The sequence below is a fragment of the Antechinus flavipes genome, chromosome 1 (assembly GCF_016432865.1).
Source record: "Antechinus flavipes isolate AdamAnt ecotype Samford, QLD, Australia chromosome 1, AdamAnt_v2, whole genome shotgun sequence".
Lineage (NCBI taxonomy): Eukaryota > Metazoa > Chordata > Mammalia > Dasyuromorphia > Dasyuridae > Antechinus > Antechinus flavipes.
Window position 1 is genome coordinate 294,738,080 of NC_067398.1, and position 18,899 is coordinate 294,756,978.

Here is an 18,899-nt window from a genome sequence, read left to right on the forward strand (position 1 = left end):
AAAATTACCTATGTTCACAAATTTCTATGTCAAGAACCAGGGCAGCTAGATAGTATAGTGGATAGAGAGTTGGCTTGGAGTTAGGAAGACCTGACTTAAAATCCAGCCTCAGACATTTATTAGCTATGTGACCCCAGGCAAGTCATATAACTCATATATAAAATAATCTGGAGAAAGAAATGGCAAATGACTCCAGTATCTTTGGTAAGAAAGAGTCAAATGAGGTCATGAAGAGTCAAATATGACTGAAAATCAATTGAGCAGAAAGGTCAAGAACTCTTGATCTGAGGTACTTTTCTGCTCTAAATCTATGTACTGTCATTATTTGGACTAATAGTAGGAATAATCCAAAAATTATCTGATTTTGGTTAGATAGTGAGTGCATTATGTGGTTCATTTCAGCAGAATTATCTCCCTTGCTATGTCTAATTTTGGATGATTTGATAAAAGCTAATGCACTCTCCTGCTGCTTGACAGAGTAGCTCCATTGTACTCTGCTTTGGCCAGCCATATCTAAAATGTTGTGATTTATTTCAGGAACTACCTGAATCAAGTCTAGAGAAAAATAATGAAGGTCCTCCAACTCATACTATATAAGAACCAACTAAAGCAAATAGAGTCTTTTTAGCTCAGAGAAGTCTCTAGCTATCTTTAAATATTTGAAAATTCACCCCTCAGAAGAGAGATTCGATTTATTCCGTTTGTCCCCAAAGCATAGAACTAGGAGGAATGGGTGGGAAATACAATGGAGCAAATTTAGTTTTGATATAAAGAAAAACTTCCTAATAGAGCTATCCCAAAGTAAAATAGGCTCCTCTCTGTAATGGGTTTCCCTTCATTAGTATTTTTCACAGGAGGATACTTGATCATTTCTCTGGTGTCTTGCATTAGGGATTCTTGGACTAGTTGGCTGCCAGGATTCCTTCCAACTCTGAAATTGTGATTCTGTGAATAGGGAGGACATTTTAGAAAGAGTGGGTAGGGAGAACTAGAAACAACTTAAGCCCCAGAGATTTCTAGAAACAGGCCATGGTTCAAAACACATTTTACTTTCTCAGAAAAAGTAAACACATCCCCAGAATACCACATGGAAACTTTTGTAATGCCTTTGGGAAACAAAGAGTTAAGCAATGTATTCCAAGAGTCTATGCTGAATTCCAGAGGCCCTACAGGATGGCAGGATAATTAAAAGGGAAAGGAAGCCATATATGGCAATACTTCCAGAGACTCAAGAAAGGAAGATGGGCATGGTTACCCCTGTCCAGATTGAAAAGAGAATCTGTTTGGAAAACCAGAATTATTAGCTCTTGTACCAGAGAGTCAACTTGGAAGCCAGAAACTGGGAAAGAAAAGTTTTTAATTTTTCCAAAGAAACAGTGATCTGACTGATAAATCAATTTGAAAATCTATTGAAGTTTTCCTGGGGACTCTAAAAAACCCCCAATAAAACATGAAACTTGCTTCATTAAGAAACATAGGATAAACTAGATTTTCAAGCTTTGGGCTCAATATCTGTCTCCCCAAAATAGAGGATAGAATCCTCATTCATATGAAATATTCCTGATTCTTAAATTGTGAAAGTGAGAAGACAGGAGGGAAAATTTTAATTTATCCTAGAAAGGGAGGGAGTGATGAATGTGTAACTACCTAGATATCTGTTCAGCTTAGTGGCACAGCAGATAGAGCACTGAACCTATAATAATGAAGACCTGACAAATTTGGAAGAGAAATCCAGCCATAGATATTTCCTAGGTGTGTGGCAAGTCATTTACCTCTGTTTACCTCAGTTTCTTCATCTGTAAAGTGAGAGTAATAATAGCATATGTCTCCCAGGGTTGTTATGAGAATCAAACAAGATATTTGTATATCTTAAACTTTTTTTTATAGTGTTTATGTTTTTTATGCTTTCTTCATTGTATTCTTTCCTTCCCTCCTTCACTCCTCCCTTTCCTTCTTTCTTCCCTCTTCTCTTCCCTCCTTTCTTCCTTCCTCCCTCCATTCTCTCCCTCCTTTCCTTCCTCCTTTCCTCCTTTCTTCCTTTCTTCCTTCCTTCCTTCCTTCCTTCTATTCCTCTTTTCCTTCTTCTTTTCCTCTTCTCTTCCCTCTTTCCTTCTCTCTTCTCTTCCCTCCTTCCTTCCCTTCTCCCTTTTCTCACCTCTTCATTCCTACCTTCCCCTTCCTTCCCTCTTTCCTTTCTTCCCTTCCTCCCTCTGTCTTTTCTTCCCTCTATCTAGATAGGATATCATACCCTTACCTACAGATGCTCTTAAGTGCATTTTTTTTCCTTAGAGCACCTCTAAACCCTCCCAATATACCGTGGGGTTTACTGGCTAGATTTCTTTCTTAAGGACTATTCCTTAAATCAAAACCAATCTGATTCTCATTGGCCACCAATAGGTCCTAGGCCAAGTCTCATTTGATCGTTGTTTGGGTCCCGATTGACTCAAAGTGAATGTAAATAGCAATCATTTCTGCCTCTGAAGAGGGTCTTCCCCTCCCAGATTTATCTATCTATCTATCTATCTATCTATCTATTTATTTATTTAGACTTTTTTTTTTGGGAAGGGGGACTGGGTGAAAGAGGAGAGTCTTTGTCTCGATTTCTACCTAGCCTTACTCACTGAATGGGTGTTGCCTCAGTCAAACTGAGACCTGTTAGAGACCTTAGCTCAAAAGGCCAATTGCTTCTGGGCCATCTCCAGTTGTCCTGATCTATAACTTGCCACTGCACCTAGATGGTTCTGGAGGGGAAAGTGAGGCAGGTGATCTCGCACAAACCTCCCTCACTCAAATCCAATTCATTTGCATGTCATGGTATCACCTCCCTGATGTGTGGTCCTCTTTGGGGACAAGGACAAACAACAATATTATTATCTATTATTGTCATCTACCTGCCTCTCTACCTTTGCATGGTATTTCTATGTATATTCAGGTTCTATATGAGATCTACTATATGCCTGCATCTTTATAGGAACAAGTATGAAAGTTCAGTGTTAAATTATTTTATACTTAAAAGGGAAAAGCAAGCATTTTACAATAGAGATTTAAATAGAGATTCATATACAGTCCTCTTTTTATCTGTTCTATTTTTTGTATAAAGAAATGCTCATTTTATTTGGGATTTATTAAGTTTAGAATTTTTTAAAGGTAAAAAATTATATATGTGTAATATAACATATATGTATATAGTATATATGTGTAGCTAGGTGGCATAATGGCTAGAGATCCAGACTGGAGGGAGAAAGTCACTTAATCCTATTTGCCTCAGTTTTCCTATCTGTAAAATGAGCTGGAGAAGGAAATGATAAACCACTCTAGTGTCTTTGCCAAGAAAACCCCAAAAAGGGTCATAAAGATTCAAACATGACTGAAATGACTGAACAACAAAAAACAGCACATAATAACATGAAGGGATTAACCCATAAGATCTTTAAGATCCATTCTAGCATGGCAATTCAGTGTATAATTTTGGGGAAGATGATTCCCTTTCTTTTGCCATGGTTTTTTCTTCTCTCTTTACATAAAATGAAAATATTACGCTCTCTCACCCACCCAATAAGCTTGTTTGCTAAGAGAAAAATTATATATATGTGATTTTTAAAATAATCTCAATACTAAAACATACAAAACATTTTTAAAATTAATTATTAGAAATCTGATGCTCACTTTTCCTAACTTAAAAACCTAAAGGAAATTGAGTCTTTCTTTAAGCTATCCTCTGGATATGGGAGGTCAATAGGATTATATATAGAAAAATAATGCACATGATTTTTTTTTTCTTTTTGGGTTTAACATGAGCAGTTATTAATGGGGCCTCAGTAGAGGAACTTAATTTCTTCATTTCCTAATTAGGAAAAAGATCAGGAACTTTAATAGTTCTGGTGGCATCTGTTCAGCTCCAGAGAAGCCTTGAAACTGACCTTGAGGGCAAACAGACTTCTTTCAAAATTCTTTCTAACTATCTCTTAAAGAACAGAAAAGGAAGGGAGCTAGCGAAGGGGGCCAGACAAGGAGGGAAACAACAGAGAAAGAAGAGTTTAGACTGTATCTCCTTAACTTTTTCCCCTCCCCCTCCATTTTACTTAGGGCTTGGTAGCCACAACATGGCTACCTTTCTTCTAACAATGAGGTCAATCCTTGTCTAAGCTATCTGATTATCAAGGCTAGGTTTGTATTTTTTTTAATAATAATATTTTATATTTCTAAGTACATGCATAGATAGTTTTTAGTATTAACCTTTTCTAAACCTTTGTTCCAAAGTTTTATTCTTTTCTTACTCCCCTCTCTTCCCCAAGACAGCAAGCAATTGATAAAGTTAAACATGTACAATTCTTCTAAACATATTTCCATATTCCTTATGCTGCACAAGAAAAGTCAGATCAAAAGTGAAAAAAAAAGTGATAGAAAAAAAAGCAAACAACCAAAGAAAATACTATGCTTTGATCCACATTTACTCTCCATTGTTATCTCTCTGAATGCAGATGACACTTTCCATCACAATCACTTCAATCACTGCATTGTTGAAGAGTCAAGTCCTCATAGTTGACTATTACAAAATCTTGTTCTTGCTGTATATGTTTTCCTAGTTCTGCTCACTTCACTAAACATCAATTCATATAAGTCTTTCCAGGCATTTCTGAAATCAACAGGCTCATCATTTCCTATAGAATAATAATATTCCATTATATTCATATACTATAACTTATTCAGCCATTCCTCAATAGATGGATATCCACTCAAATTTGTAGGTTTGTGCTGAATCTCAGGAGACACTGTTTATAGACCCAGCATTGTGGATCATAGGTCTAGAGTTTGTAGTTTGTAAGTTGATAAACTCATAGATGTTGGGGATCATCTTCTTGGTACAATCTTCTCATTTTAGAGAGGAGGAAAAGCAAGGCAAGAAAGGAGTGAGTTACTTGCTGCCTAAGGTCATGAAGCTGGAGAGTGCCAGAGCTGGGATTCAAACAGGGCTTTTTTGATTTCAAATTCACCTTTCTTTCTATAGTACTATTCTGGACCCTTCCTTGAGACTATTTTCTACTTAAATTGGAAGCTTGTGGTTAGTAATATTAAGGCTAGTAATACTATTGATATTTATTATTTTTAAAATTCTAAATAATTTGGATTTTAGTTAGCCTATTGTATTATTGTTTCCTTCTCTTTTTCTTCATCCCCTTCAATATTTGCTTTATATTTGTATACTTGTTGTTAGACTTAAGTACATATGCATTGTTTCTGTCAGTAGAATGTAGATGCCTTGAGGTCCCTGAGCAGGGACTGGAACAGAGGGTACTTTGACAAATGTCATTCTACTCCAGACTCTTCCCATAGGCGTCATCCAATAAGCTGATACTAGTTTGTTTGTTTGTTTTTTCTGATTTCTTCATTTGCCTGTCAACGAATAGAGAAAGTAATGGTGCACTGTATCCATGTCTTTCAGAGGTGAATCTGGAGCTGGGAAGACAGAAAACACCAAAAAGGTCATCCAGTATCTAGCTGTGGTGGCTTCTTCTCATAAGGGGAAAAAGGATACAAGCATCACTGTAAGTGGCCCCTTCCTGTCTTTGGAGGTTTGAGCAACAGATTGATAGGGGTTAGAGAAAAAAAATTAATTGAAAGGCTCCATATATGCTACTTGAATGCCTTTTCAGAGATACAACCTATTAAGAACATGATGTTATGTTAGGGCTTTGGGGTCTGTGGAAAAAGGGGGTGGGGAAGAAAGGGCCCTTAGCTCTTAAACAGGAATATATTTTATTGAGAAAAAGCCTTCATCATTGCCTTATATATAATGCCTATTTATAGCAGAACCCTGCATCAGCTCAGCTCTTCAAGGACCCAGACTCTGAAGGCACTTTTTGCTCTCTTGCAGCCAATCAGCTTAGAGAAAATTAAAATAATTTGTCTCCTCACAAATGATAATTTGGGAGAAGCACAATTTTTAAATTAGAACCCTCAGCTGTAATATTAGATTTTGCTCATTTCTACATGTATCCCTGTTTTTCCTTCTCAGAGAAAGAGAGGAGAAACTCAAACGGGCCCATCTGGGGGAATGACTCTTCAGTTATGTTTTGATCATTCCAGTTATGTCTTGACTATCTAAGGCCCTTTCTGAATTCCTCTGGATTCTATTAATACTTTTCCTTCTTTGTAGCCAGACTCTAGGTTGTGCCTCCTCAATGTTAGGCCTGGTCCCAGAGAAGTTAAAAAAAAACTAATCTGGAATTAGTCCATTTCATCTATTTGACAGTACCTGTACCTGTGCCAAAAGCTTTGGTGAATGGAAGAGGCTGAGATGAGTTTTGGGGACTGCCTGCGAAGTTTATTGGTCTCTGCTCACCCTTATCCATTATTTACTATGGATTAATCATGAGTTGATTCTATAACCATCTAAAAATTTAGCTTGCCTTTATGTCAGAGAGCCTGATAAAGAACAGAAATCCAGAAATATCCAGAGATGGCTAAAGCTTTTTGCCTTGGTCTGTGACTGCTCTGGGTTCTTATTCAGTTCTAAGACCAAAAAAAGAAGAAAATAATTTCCTGTATTTCAACCTTAAACTATAACATTCAAGTTGGAGCTCTTATTATGGGGAGGGACAGAGAATGTTATATACACTACAAGTCATCATTGTACGTCACCAAGAAGATTCCACTATTTCCTTCCACTCTTGCCAATTTAATGAGGAACATACTGAATTTGGAAGCAAGAATACCAGGGTTCAAATCTCACCTTTTATACTTACTAGCTCTGTCACCTTTTATACTTTCTAGCTCTATGACCCTGGGCAAGTCATTTTAAATTCTTCCATAAAATGGGAGTGGGATAAAAACAGGAACTAGAACCTCTGACATTAGGCCTATTCAGAGAATATTTTAGCCTCTTTTTTCTGAATTGAAAGATTATTATGATCTCAGTAGTTTAATAAAAAGAAAGAGAGAATCTGAAAGAGGTAAATAAGGAAATGGAATGAATAAGGAATGTGTGTCTCCATTTTTTCTAGAAAACCTATACTGGGGTTGTTGGATTGTGTGTGTGTGTGTGTGTGTGTGTGTGTGTGTGTGTGTGTGTTTGTGTGTGTGTGTGTGTGTGTGTGTGTGTGTGAAAGGGGGGTGGAAATAAAGAGACATAAGTGAATACCCACCAAGACCCAATATTTGTGTGATTGAAATAACATTGACATTTGTTTTATGCTATATTATTCAACTACAGCAAGGCCCATCTTTTGCTTACGTGAGTAAATGAATTAGAGTGTGTTTTCTTCAGTGTGCTTGGGAAGGCACAGAGTATAGATTTGCATGCTGTTGTTGCACCAACAGAGTGCCCATAGTTGATAGTAGAACGTTTTAGGTTTTTGTGTCTCACAACCTGAAGCAACAATAGCACTCAATAATTTCTCTGCACCTTGACCCTGCCTGTGTCAGACGCCACTGAGAGAATTTATAGTCTGACATTTGCAGAGGTTTTTTTGGACTTCCAATTCTTACCTGCCTGTGATGGATTTTCCTTACCCAAAAATTTCCCTACGATCCTGAAAGAGCCAATCAGCCTGAAATCTGACCTCCAAAATTCCTAATTGAAACAATCTAAGGATTTCTGTCCTGTCAGGTTGAGCTTTTTAGGACTGTTGTGAAATATACCCTCCACTCTCAAGGTTTGATTGACAAGCAATGTGGCCTTGGCATGTCTATCCCTTCCTGTATCCCTTCCCCAAGGGGACACTGCTTCTAAAGCGGTCCCTGTGCATGTGTTTGCGGTGCTGTTTGTGATGTCTGTCTGTCTGTCTCTGCATATTGTTTCGCTGACCACCTGTGCTCAGCCTCAAGACATAAAGCTTCAAGAATAGCCGGATTGATTTGCAAAACACAAGCTCTAATGGTAGGATAATAAGATTGATTGCTGGAGTCACTAGCTTTTTGACAAAACCAGGTCTTGCCAGAATTATAATTAAAAGCTGAGGGGCTAGAAGCCAGAATTCTAGGATTACTGAGACCATTAGAGGTCATCTTTTCCATCTTCTTGGCTCTAGGTATGATTACACTTAACTCATCTCAGACATAAAATAAGAGAGTTGAATTAGATAACTACTAAGATTCTTTCCAGATATAAATCTATGATTCTATGACAGGGGAAATTACTTTTTTTTAAAGGCTTGCCTGGGAAGGATAGCACTAGGCTTCTCTGTAAGTGGCTTACTTGATAGCAAGTCAATTAGAATTGTATAGGCTAGTCACTTAACTGGTGGCTAAAGAAAGTTATTTTTCATCTTTCTTCAATGGAGGAGCAGGTAGAGAAAATACAACCCCCAAATTGTAAATTTCCATGTATCTGGTAAAGGGGAATTCCAACAGTTGCTCACAATTGCTCTGGAAATATTTTCTATTTTTTAAAAATTATTTTTATTTTTGTAGGGATATCTTGGGAATTGTGGGGGTGGTAGTATATTTATAAATATACACATAAACAAATAGTTGCTTCCTCATTTCTCCAGAGCAAATACTCATAGTACCTTAGTTATTTGGATCAGAAAGAGGATAAAATTCTATCATTTACCTTTGTTTGAAAATCCATCTCAGATCAGAGTTTCTGACAATTCCCAGAGTCCTGAGCCAAAATGTCCCAAAGTAAAAAGACTATTTCAACAAGGAAGAGGAGACTAAGAATATACTAATAAGGAGGCAGAATAATTCAAGACTCTGAGAAACAAATATTTTCTAGCCAACTGGAAGAATGGATAAGCATGTCTCTTTGACAGGCAAACCTGATCTTCAACTCTGATGCTGGAATCAGGTTGAAGGACCACAAAGTGCATATTTGCTTTTCTGGCATGACTTGTCTAATTAGCTATTCCCTGTCATCATTAACAACGTGACTCCATTTTTGTGCATGGGAGCTCATGGTCTGACAGAGAGAGAAACTCATTGTTTCCAATCTCAGCTGCATTTTAACCTGATTAATGGAGCTGATGCAGTATGCTTTTGTAGCTTTCTGCTGCTGTTAGATTAAAGCGACTTCTGGCAGGTTTTTCTAATGATATCCTCATTTTCCTTAAAAAATAAAACAGAAAGCAAACCTGAAGAAGAAATCTCTACCTGTTTTGTTTGCATTGCAAAAAAATTGTTTTAAACAAAGAGAACTTTGTTGTTTATCTTGGAACAGCAGTGATGTTCCAAAGATAAGTATGCTTTGATCTTTGAAGTGAACAGTGTTAAAGGGTAAATTTCTTTATACAGCCAGCAGCAGCCGTACTGTTTCTTCCCCATAACCTTCAGATGATTAAGGACATGCAAAATATCTTCTAGAAATAACCTGAAGGGTAGTAACAAGAATAAATACACAGGGTGAATAGAGTTTATTGACATCATCAGAGGCAGAAGCATTAGGGCTTGTGCTGACTTCCTTGATAATGAAATGTGAATGAATTTTAGGGTGAGCTGGAAAAACAACTTCTACAAGCGAATCCTATTCTGGAAGCTTTTGGCAATGCCAAAACTGTCAAGAACGACAACTCCTCAAGATTCGTAAGTAAAAAAAATAGCCAGGATTCCTCCTGGAAGGACAAATGTTAGGAAGGTGTCTCCCAACTTACATGAAAATACAGGGCTAATCAGAGTAGATCAGGATAGCAATGTAACTATAATTGTTATCCTTGGTTCATTTAATCCATTAGCCTCCAATCTAGAGCCATTTAAGAGTTCCTGGGAAGTAGGTCCCTATCTTGCTCTCTCCCTCCACTTCCCCCACCACACCCCCACTTCCCTTCTCAAATGAGTGCTCACTTGAATGTGTGAAAGAACTCCAACTGGATAGTAGAGAAAAGAGTAGCTTAAATGAAAAAATAAGAAAAACGAACTTGAAAATGGCCTTGGAGTAAACTATGCTTGTCATGCATATTCAAATTAAATGATCATTAATATATAGGCTCCATTTAGGAAAAATGCATGGTTTCCATTCATACTTTTGTGACTATATATCCTCCTATATTGCCCCCAACCTAATTCTTATATCTCTCAGTGATTCTTGGGGAAAATTACAGCCCCTTCTCCTTCTCCAGGACTGGGCCCTCAATCTTAGTACCCTAAGTCTGGTAATCAGAAATATGGAGCTAAACTTTTCCATCAGATCCTTACATTCAGATATCATTGATGAGAACTACATGTAATGGATCCTTGTGGTACACTTGAAAGGATACTAAACTTGAAGACATGAAACTTGAGGGTTTGGTTTGTTTTTTTTTGGAGGGGGCTCTGCCATTTCATTCATGACTTCGGGCAAATCACATAACTTACCAGACCCTCAGTATCCTCTTCTGTAAAATGAGGGAGACAGATCACATTCCTTTCAACTTTGGATCTTTGATCATACAAAGAAACAGGAGGACAATTAGGAGCCTACTTCCTGCATTCTAGCACAACATTCTTTTATTTATTTATTTATTTTGAAAGTTACATTTTTTTAAACAATTTACTTATTAGTATTATTTTATTAAAGCTTTTTATTTTTAAAACATACACATGGATAATTTTTCAACATTGACCCTTGCAAAACCTTATATTGCAAATTTCCCTCCCCTCCCCACAACCCCTCAACTATATGGTTAGTAATCCAATATATATATAACATTCTTTTCAAAGGAGGAGACAGATAAGAGATGTCCCAGGAGCTGAATTAGATTTGGCCTAATTGCTGGTTGACTCAATACTAAGTCAAAAGAATATATTAGAGATATTCTCAATTCCTGGTTGGGGGGGGAGGGAATCCATTTCTGTTAAAAAGCTATTGAGAATGTGGTTTCTAACTTGTTCTTAAAGCATAGCACTAAAGCAGATTAAATAGTAGCCACATAAAAACACATCTTTTCATTGGTAGGGCAAATTCATCCGCATCAACTTTGATGTCACAGGCTACATCGTGGGAGCCAACATCGAAACATGTATCCTTCACAGGGGATTGGAAAACATGGAATTCTACTAGGAAGGGCTGAGAAGAAGTACTGTCAACAGTCATATTGGACTTCTAAGCATGGCAAGGATTATTATAAATAGCATGAGCAGATGAGAAGAGCCTTTATCCACGGGGTTGCCCCTTTCTTTTTTCTAAAGTAGCTACAGTCAGTTTGGCTGAGGTGGGAATACTGCAGTTTGCAAAGAGAGTCATTATTGAATTAAGAAGCATCTTAAGCATTATTTCACCTATAGAAATCTCATTTTGGCATTCCATTGCTGCCCAGAGATTGTTTACTGGCAGAATGTGGACATTGTAAAAAGTTTTAGCAAAAACCTTTTATCTCATCATATTTTGGAGCCAGTTTTCTCATCTATTATACGGGGGTACTGGATCGGAAGTGCTATGTACAGTAAAGTGCAAAAGAGGGCTGGAATGTCTGGTAGATCAGGATCTAAATTCTAAGTCTGCTAATTCATTACTTTTATTACCTTGGACAACTAGTCTGGACTTTCATTTCTTCATCTCTAGAGGAGGGAAGTGAAATAGGTGACCTTTAACCTATGAGCCTATGATGAGATGGCATCTAAATTCTCTTCTAATATTCTTATCCATAATTTTTTTTTATCTCTTATCCTCCTAAAAATAAAATTAATTTAACATTTCTATGGGGAAAAACAGGACATGGCAGATGGTATTTTCTTAAACATAAATTAAAGGACTCAGGAACTATATGTTTTTGTCTAAAGTCCAGGTAAAAAAAATGAGACAATTACCCAATAATTCAGGTATGGATTGCTAATCATGCTTCTCTGTCCAACTATACCATTTGTTCTTCATATCATTGCCCAAAAGAATCTGCTTTCTTTCCTTGAGTGTAGTTGCCTCTTTCTTCACAGCACTCATTCCCCTCTACCCCAACTTGGGCAGGCTAACTGGGGTTTTGACAGAAAATATATCCCATTGGAGATGCAACTAGAATTGGACAGTTGGACAACATACCTTTTACATTCTCTTCCTTCCTCCTTCCCTTCTTCCCTCCTTTCCTCTTCTCTTTTCCTGCCTCCCTCTTCCTTCCCTTCCTTCCTGCCTCCCTCCCTTCCTTCTTTCCTCCTTTTCTTCCTACTTCCTTCCTTCCTTCCTCCTTTCCTTCTTACTTCCTACCTTTCTTCCCTCCTCCTTTCCTTCCTACTTCCTACCTTCCTTTCTTCTCTCCTTCCTTCCTTCCTTCCTTCCTTCTTCCCTTCCTTCCTCCCTTCCTTCCCCCCTTTCATCTCCAGACATCCTGATCTATATCTGGCCATTGGATCCAGATGGCTCCAGAGGAGAAAGTAAGGTTGGTGATTTTAAACAAGCCTCTCTCACTTAAATTCAATTAACTTGTGTGTCATGGCATCATCACCCTGACATCATACTTTTAGTCATTAGAAGTTAAAACTGTTTGATCTTTGTCCTTGGTTAAAAAAATTCATTAGTTAAAATTTATACATTGTATACTTACTCCCCCATCCTCCAACAGCCGTACCAAATGACACTAGGCAAGTTACTTAACCCTTCCTAGCCCCAGTTTCCTCATTAGTAAAAGGGGAATAATAATAATTTCAAATGGGCAGCTAGGTGGTGCAGTGGATAAGGTGCCAGGCCTGAAGTCAGCAAGACCTGAGTTCAAATCCAGTCTCAGATACTTACTAGCTATATGAGCAAGTCATTTAACCCTATTTGTTTCCTCCTCTGCAAAATGGAGAGGCAAACCACTCCATTATCTTTGCCAAGAAAACCCCACATGGAGTCATGAAGGGTTTGACATAATTGAAATGATAATAGAACCTACTCTCCAAGAATATTGTGAGGATTAAATAAAACAATATATAAAAATCACTTTGCAAAATCTTTTATGTAATTGCTAGTTATTATTATTATTATTTTGCTGAGGCAATTGGGTTAAGTGATTTGCCAAGGGTCACACAGGCCAAGAAGTGTTAAGTGTCTGAGGCCAGATTTAAACTCAGGTCCTCCTGACTTCAGGGCTGATGTTCTATCCACTACACCAACTAGTTGCCCCTGGTTATTATTTTTTGTTAAAATATTACCTTGAAAACATCTACCCTATTGCTTGCTCAAGGAGTCAGAATCACCAGTTATATCTCTGCCAACTCCTAATCAAGTGAAATAATATTTGTAAAGCATTTAGCACAGTATCTGGCACATAGAAGGTATTTAATAAATGTTTGTTCTCTCCCTTTTCCTTCCCCCAAATTCCCATTCCTGATACACCTAGTTGCCTACTAATTTTGTTGCTTAACATTTGAGCTGTTGGAGGGAGTATAAATTAAAATCTTTATAGCCTGAGGCTTCTTTCCTTTGCAAAATTGTCTTACTTTCTGGGACATGTTTCTTCTCTACTTCACTTGTGAGCTGTATTCAGTAGTATTAATATCTTACTATTTATTTCACTCATTCTTTGAACAAAACAGGTGCATTTTGTTAGCTAAGATATCTATCCCACCCACAGCGGATTCAAAGCTCATCACTGAATAGATCTCAAGTCTCTCTGTGGAGCAGCCAATGCTGCAGACAGCTAATTTGTTTTCAGGCAGCTGAACACATAAACTTTGGCTGTTATTTTCCTTTAATAAAACTCCCTCCTCCTCACCCTGACCCCTTTCAAAAAATAGCCTGAAGACTGATTCTTGAGGCAGAGTATATAGGCTACAATTAGGTGTCTCAATTTTCGTCAGGTCGTTAGGTTTCACAATGGATGGTGGCTGATGGACCTGAGTTCAAATCCAGTATCAGTTACTTACTGGTTGGGTGACTGGGAAAAACCCTGTTTGCCTCAGTTTCCTCAAATGTAAAGTGGGCCAGAGAAGGAAATGGCAAATCACTCTTGGCAAATCTTTACCAACAAAACCTCATTTGGATCCCAGAATAGAACAGGACTGAAATGACTCAACAACAAATATTTATCAGAAAAATTGAGATGGTTAGCGACCAAGGAGAGGTGATTGACACAAATCAGGCTGGACAAATTTCCATAGCCGAGGTCATGAGGTAGATTACCAGAACAAGTTGCCTGTGCTGCCCCATTCTTCATCCTCTAAAGTTATACTTACTTCTGAAATGGTCTAATACTGCTAATAACATTCCCATTGACTTAATAGCTCAGGCTTATGGTTTACTTTCTTTTGAGCTCATCTTTGACTGAACTCTGCCCTCTAGTCTACCTCTTTCTTTCAGTAGTAGTCACAAAATTATTAGTGAATGAGATTTTCATTCAAAGGCAAGACTAGTGAGAATTTCCTTGACCTCAATGACAGTGAGTTCTCTAACACAGGGATTCTAAAACTTATGTGCTGTAAAGCCCTTTCACAGTCTGAAGCTTAGAATTTATTATTCACTCAAAATGTTAATCTTAGAATTAATGAATTTATTCATTTATTATTAATTTAAACTTTATTCATGTAATTGATAATTAACATCTTATCATTAAAACATGTTTTGAATAATGTTTTTAAATGCATAATGTACAGAAGAGTACAAAGAAAATTGCATTTAAAATGCAATTAGAAAAGAAATTTTTACAAAATAAGTTGATGGATATCAGGTTAATAACCCATGCCCTATTATTTTTCTTCCTAAGACCTTTCTAAGAACTACTTTAAGTAGTCTCAGCTATCCATCCATATGACAATAGCATTATAGATGTTATTAAATACAATTGTTAGCAGCACTCTACTATTTTCTATTCTATAGACGGAGCTTTTTCTCTTTTTCTTCCTCCTCTATCCTTTCTGTTTTTATACTCTTCTACTGCTTCATCCAGGGCAGGTAGATGGTATATGGACAAAATGCCAGGCCTAGAGTCAAGAAAATCAGAATTCAAATCTAGCTTCACTCACTTCCTAGCTGTGTGACCCTGAGCAAGTCATTTATCTCTGCTGCAGTTTTCCTCATCTGTAAAATGAGCTGGAGAAGGAAATGACAAACCATTCTTTTGCCATAAAGAGTTGAATACTACTGAAACACTGAAAAACAACAGCAAAAAAATTGCTGTTCCACTCCTTTTATTCCCTCTTTTGTTTCTTCCCAGTTTATGCTTTAGGCCTGTCACAGACACCACAAGATATTGGTTAGCCTGACTAACCACCATCAGAGCTGTGAGAGGTTGAAGATTCAGAACTGGATTGATCTACTCTTGCTCTTTTAAATCAATCAATCAATTAATGAAAAAGCATTTATTCAATGCTTGCTATATGTTAAATACTGGGGGTACAAATAGAAAAGCAAGACTGCCCCCTGATCTGAAGAAAGTTATATTCTCATGGGGGAGACAACAAATAAGCCTGATGCATGTCAGGGTTTTAATCTGGAAAGGAAAGAAATACCATATCCATTCTTTGATGAGTTTCTGTGGGGAAAGGAGTGGGATGAGCTGGGATTTCAGCCTTGCTGTCTGGCTCATTTCCAAAATGAAGAAATGTTGTTTTCAAAGTATGAGAACTTCTAGCCACTTTTAAGCTTTTGGATGCTTCCTCAAAGCCTCCAACTTTGGGGATGATTGGGCTGCTGCAAGGGAGGATGCCTTTGGACAATTAATATCCTTAACTCATCCCAACCAGACTTGCTGGAAAAGTCACGTGCCATTCGCCAAGCAAGAGATGAAAGGACTTTTCACATCTTTTATTATATGATTGCTGGGGCTAAGGAACAAATGAAAAGTAAGTGTCTAGACAAAAATCAAAATAAAAAACTCTCTTCCATAAGATGTCTCTAGCTTTTAGAAATAATGAGCCGAGTCCTTAAAGAAATAGAAGTGATGTGGTTGTAGGTGACACAACTTAAATCCTCAGGTCTGGTAAATTTCTGCTTGACCCTCAGGATACTAGTGAATATCCAAATGGCCTGAAAAAAGAGAGACTCATGATTCTTAATTTCCCTTCTCATGTATCACAAGATCAAATAAAGTTAACACTCAGTAATTTGAGAACTAAAATCCAATTTATGAATTATCCAATCCATTTAATCTTCTCTCTGTGTCTCTTTTGTCGTTAGCCTCTTGGCTTTCTCACTGAATATCTGCACCACCATCCCCTCCATACCCCCCCCCCACTAAAGGTGTGGCAGGAGCAAAAGAGAAGGTGAAACTCCTCCTAGACAACTCTGGGTCTTGTTATTACTGATGGAAAATAAAGTAGAAAAAGAGAATTGGGACTATTAGTAAATTTGATTTTTCCATCCTTTTTTTGCCTCTATTATCCTGGATGGCATATAGCAGTAATTGGCAAAATACCCAGTCGGCCTTCTATGTTCATTTCACTCATTCCAGAGTCCTACTTTAATTCGGCCATTGGTTTATCAATTTAATTTCCAAGTGATGTGATCTAAAAAAAAGCTTTTTAGCAAAACAAAAAACTAAGCTATCTTGATGTCAAAAATTTCATTATTCCAGGCTTAGATATAACTCTAAGGCTTCAGTAATGACATCTACCAAATTAAGCATAAAAAGCATTGACTTTCTTTTTGACAACCCTCTTCAGTCTTTTGGAGAAGAATAAGATAGAAGTGGGATGGTCTTTAAATCCCGTTAGACTTGTCACTGTTATGGGATTGAGAATGCTTCCTGTTGAAAGAAAAATGCCATTATCTAATGTCCTGACCATTGTTATTTCCTTTCAGACGATTTATTACTTGAAGGCTTCAACAACTATACATTTCTTTCCAATGGCTTTGTACCCATTCCTGCTGCCCAGGATGATGAGATGTTCCAGGAGACCTTGGAGGCCATGGGAATTATGGGTTTCAGTGAAGAAGAACAGCTTGGTAAGAACGTTAAGTCCAGGGCCCAGAAGTTATTTTAAACATATTTAGACGTTGGGTACCAGCATCAAAGTGTTCTTTGGAGGCAAAAAGGAGATTTCTGCATTTGTTATACTAAAGATTAGAGCTTAAATGAAAGAAAATGATGATATTCTGAGTTCATCTTTGAAAAAAGAAAAGAAAATACCTTTTGTAGAGATAAATGTTTCCTTTTAAAATTTCATTTTCACTGGCATGCGTCTAAAAATAAGGTCATGTTAATGTTACAATTTTAAAGGAATAGAATAGTATCTCACCATGAGAACAGAATATGCCATGAAGGTTATTAAAATAAATTATTTTTCTCAAAAATATAATTAAGACACTGAGTTAAATATAAATAAAGATAATTATCACTTAAAAACACTCATTTCAAGATATAGAGATTTCCTTTATTTTTCTCTGTCATGTCCAGATGTTTTCTGTGTGGCAGTTCTTCCCAAAGGAGGAAGGATTGGCATAGCAACACCTTCCAAGGCTGAAATCTGTGATATACACTATTGTCACTAGGATACTTTTTTTTTCTTTTCCTTTTTTTTCTCACTGAGGCAATTGGGCTAAGTGACTTGCCTAAGGGATCACACAGCTTGGAAGTATTAAGTGTCTGAGACCACATTTGACTTGTCCTCCTGACTTCAGGGCTGGTGCTCTATCCACTGTGTCGCCTAGCTGCCCTTACTTACTAGGATACTTTTTGATGGTGTCTGTGTCTAGGCTCCTGAATAGAAAGGACATATGAGCTCTTAGAATATTCAAGGCTAAGACTCCAGAAATAATCCAGAAGGGAACACAAAAGAACTCAAGATCTCCTTAGCCAAGATTTCTACATTCTCTGAAGTCATGCCCAAAGCTTGGTAAATAATACCAAATACTGCCTGGTTTAATGTTGGTATGGCAGTACTACCTGCTCTGTTAATCTTAGCATAGTGCATATAGTGTGACCTGAGGCTCACTGAGTTAAAATCCTATCTCAGACACTGTGTGACCTGGAGACTGTCACAATAATTACCCTTTATCTCATAGGGTTGTTGAGAGGATCAAATAAGATCAAATTTGTAAAGTGCTTTGCAAACCTTAAAGTGCTTACAGAAATGCTATGTATTGCCACTATCATCTTCATATTGTTATTATTATTTTCATTATTCTAGATACAGGCAAAGCAACCCCAGAATTCATTTCCCCTGTCCTACCAGGGCTAACAGTCACGCTCTCTGGATCCCCAGAAATCACTGATTACCAATATCTGAATGTGCAGCAGTTTCCAAGATCATCCGTAGGCTGGAAAAATGTCTGTTTAGTTGTACAACAAGAAAGGAAGAAAACAAGCATTTAATAAATACCTATAGTGTGCCAGACACTGAGCTAAGCACTTTATTATCTTATTTGGTCTGCATAAACAATCCTAGGAGGTAGGTTATCCTCATGTTTTACAAATGAGGAAAATGAGGTTAAATGGCTTTCTCAGGTCATATAACCATTAAGTGATTGAGGCTGGATTTGAACTCTTGTCTTCCTGACTCAGGGCCTGGTGCTCTACCTACTGTATCACTTAACTTTTTCAAATGGAGGAAATGAAGAACTGCTTTGAAACTTTGGAGAATATCCCAAATATGAATCCAGTATTATTAAGATTAGAGCCTCAATAGCCAAGAGTCTTTTGTTTGTTGATTTTTGGTCAAGAGGTGTTTTCCCCCCTTTTGAATTTTTGGTTGTAGGACTTTTTTGGGGGGGAGGGAGGGTTATTCCCTTTCATATCGCCTAAAAAAACACCCCCAGATGCAAGAATGAAAGTTAAAAACATGTCATAGAACTTGCATATACCAGCAGCAGCTGTTAAATTAGAACTTGCTTCCTTAACCTCTAAATGGAAGCTGAGGAAAATGGCTCTTTTGGTTGTGCCCAACGGCTCCATGAAGCTTGTCCAGATGAGTCAAGACTCCTCTTTCCCTCTACTATACAAGTTTTGTGGTATCATATACTGCGCCCCCCCATATGTGTGTAAGGGAAAGTATTTGATATCACAACCATGAGGCTCTAGGGTGACAAAAATGAAATAAAATATCATGAAATCATAGAGTTATAATCTAAAAGCATCTAA

General features: G+C 37.4%; 1 protein-coding gene across 3 annotated transcripts in view; it reads left to right on the forward strand.

Moving 5' to 3' along the window:
• The window catches only part of MYH11 (myosin heavy chain 11), a 127,876-nt gene that overhangs the window by 60,026 nt on the left and 48,951 nt on the right, over positions 1–18,899 (forward strand). For 2 of the 3 annotated variants that reach the window (XM_051962715.1, XM_051962696.1), the window contains exons 5-10: positions 5,444–5,546; positions 7,214–7,234; positions 9,430–9,522; positions 10,871–10,934; positions 15,565–15,663; positions 16,622–16,765. In XM_051962715.1, the coding sequence (XP_051818675.1) occupies positions 5,444–5,546; positions 7,214–7,234; positions 9,430–9,522; positions 10,871–10,934; positions 15,565–15,663; positions 16,622–16,765 (524 nt within the window). The remainder of the gene's footprint in view (positions 1–5,443; positions 5,547–7,213; positions 7,235–9,429; positions 9,523–10,870; positions 10,935–15,564; positions 15,664–16,621; positions 16,766–18,899) is intronic. The other variant, XM_051962706.1, reaches the window with a different exon arrangement.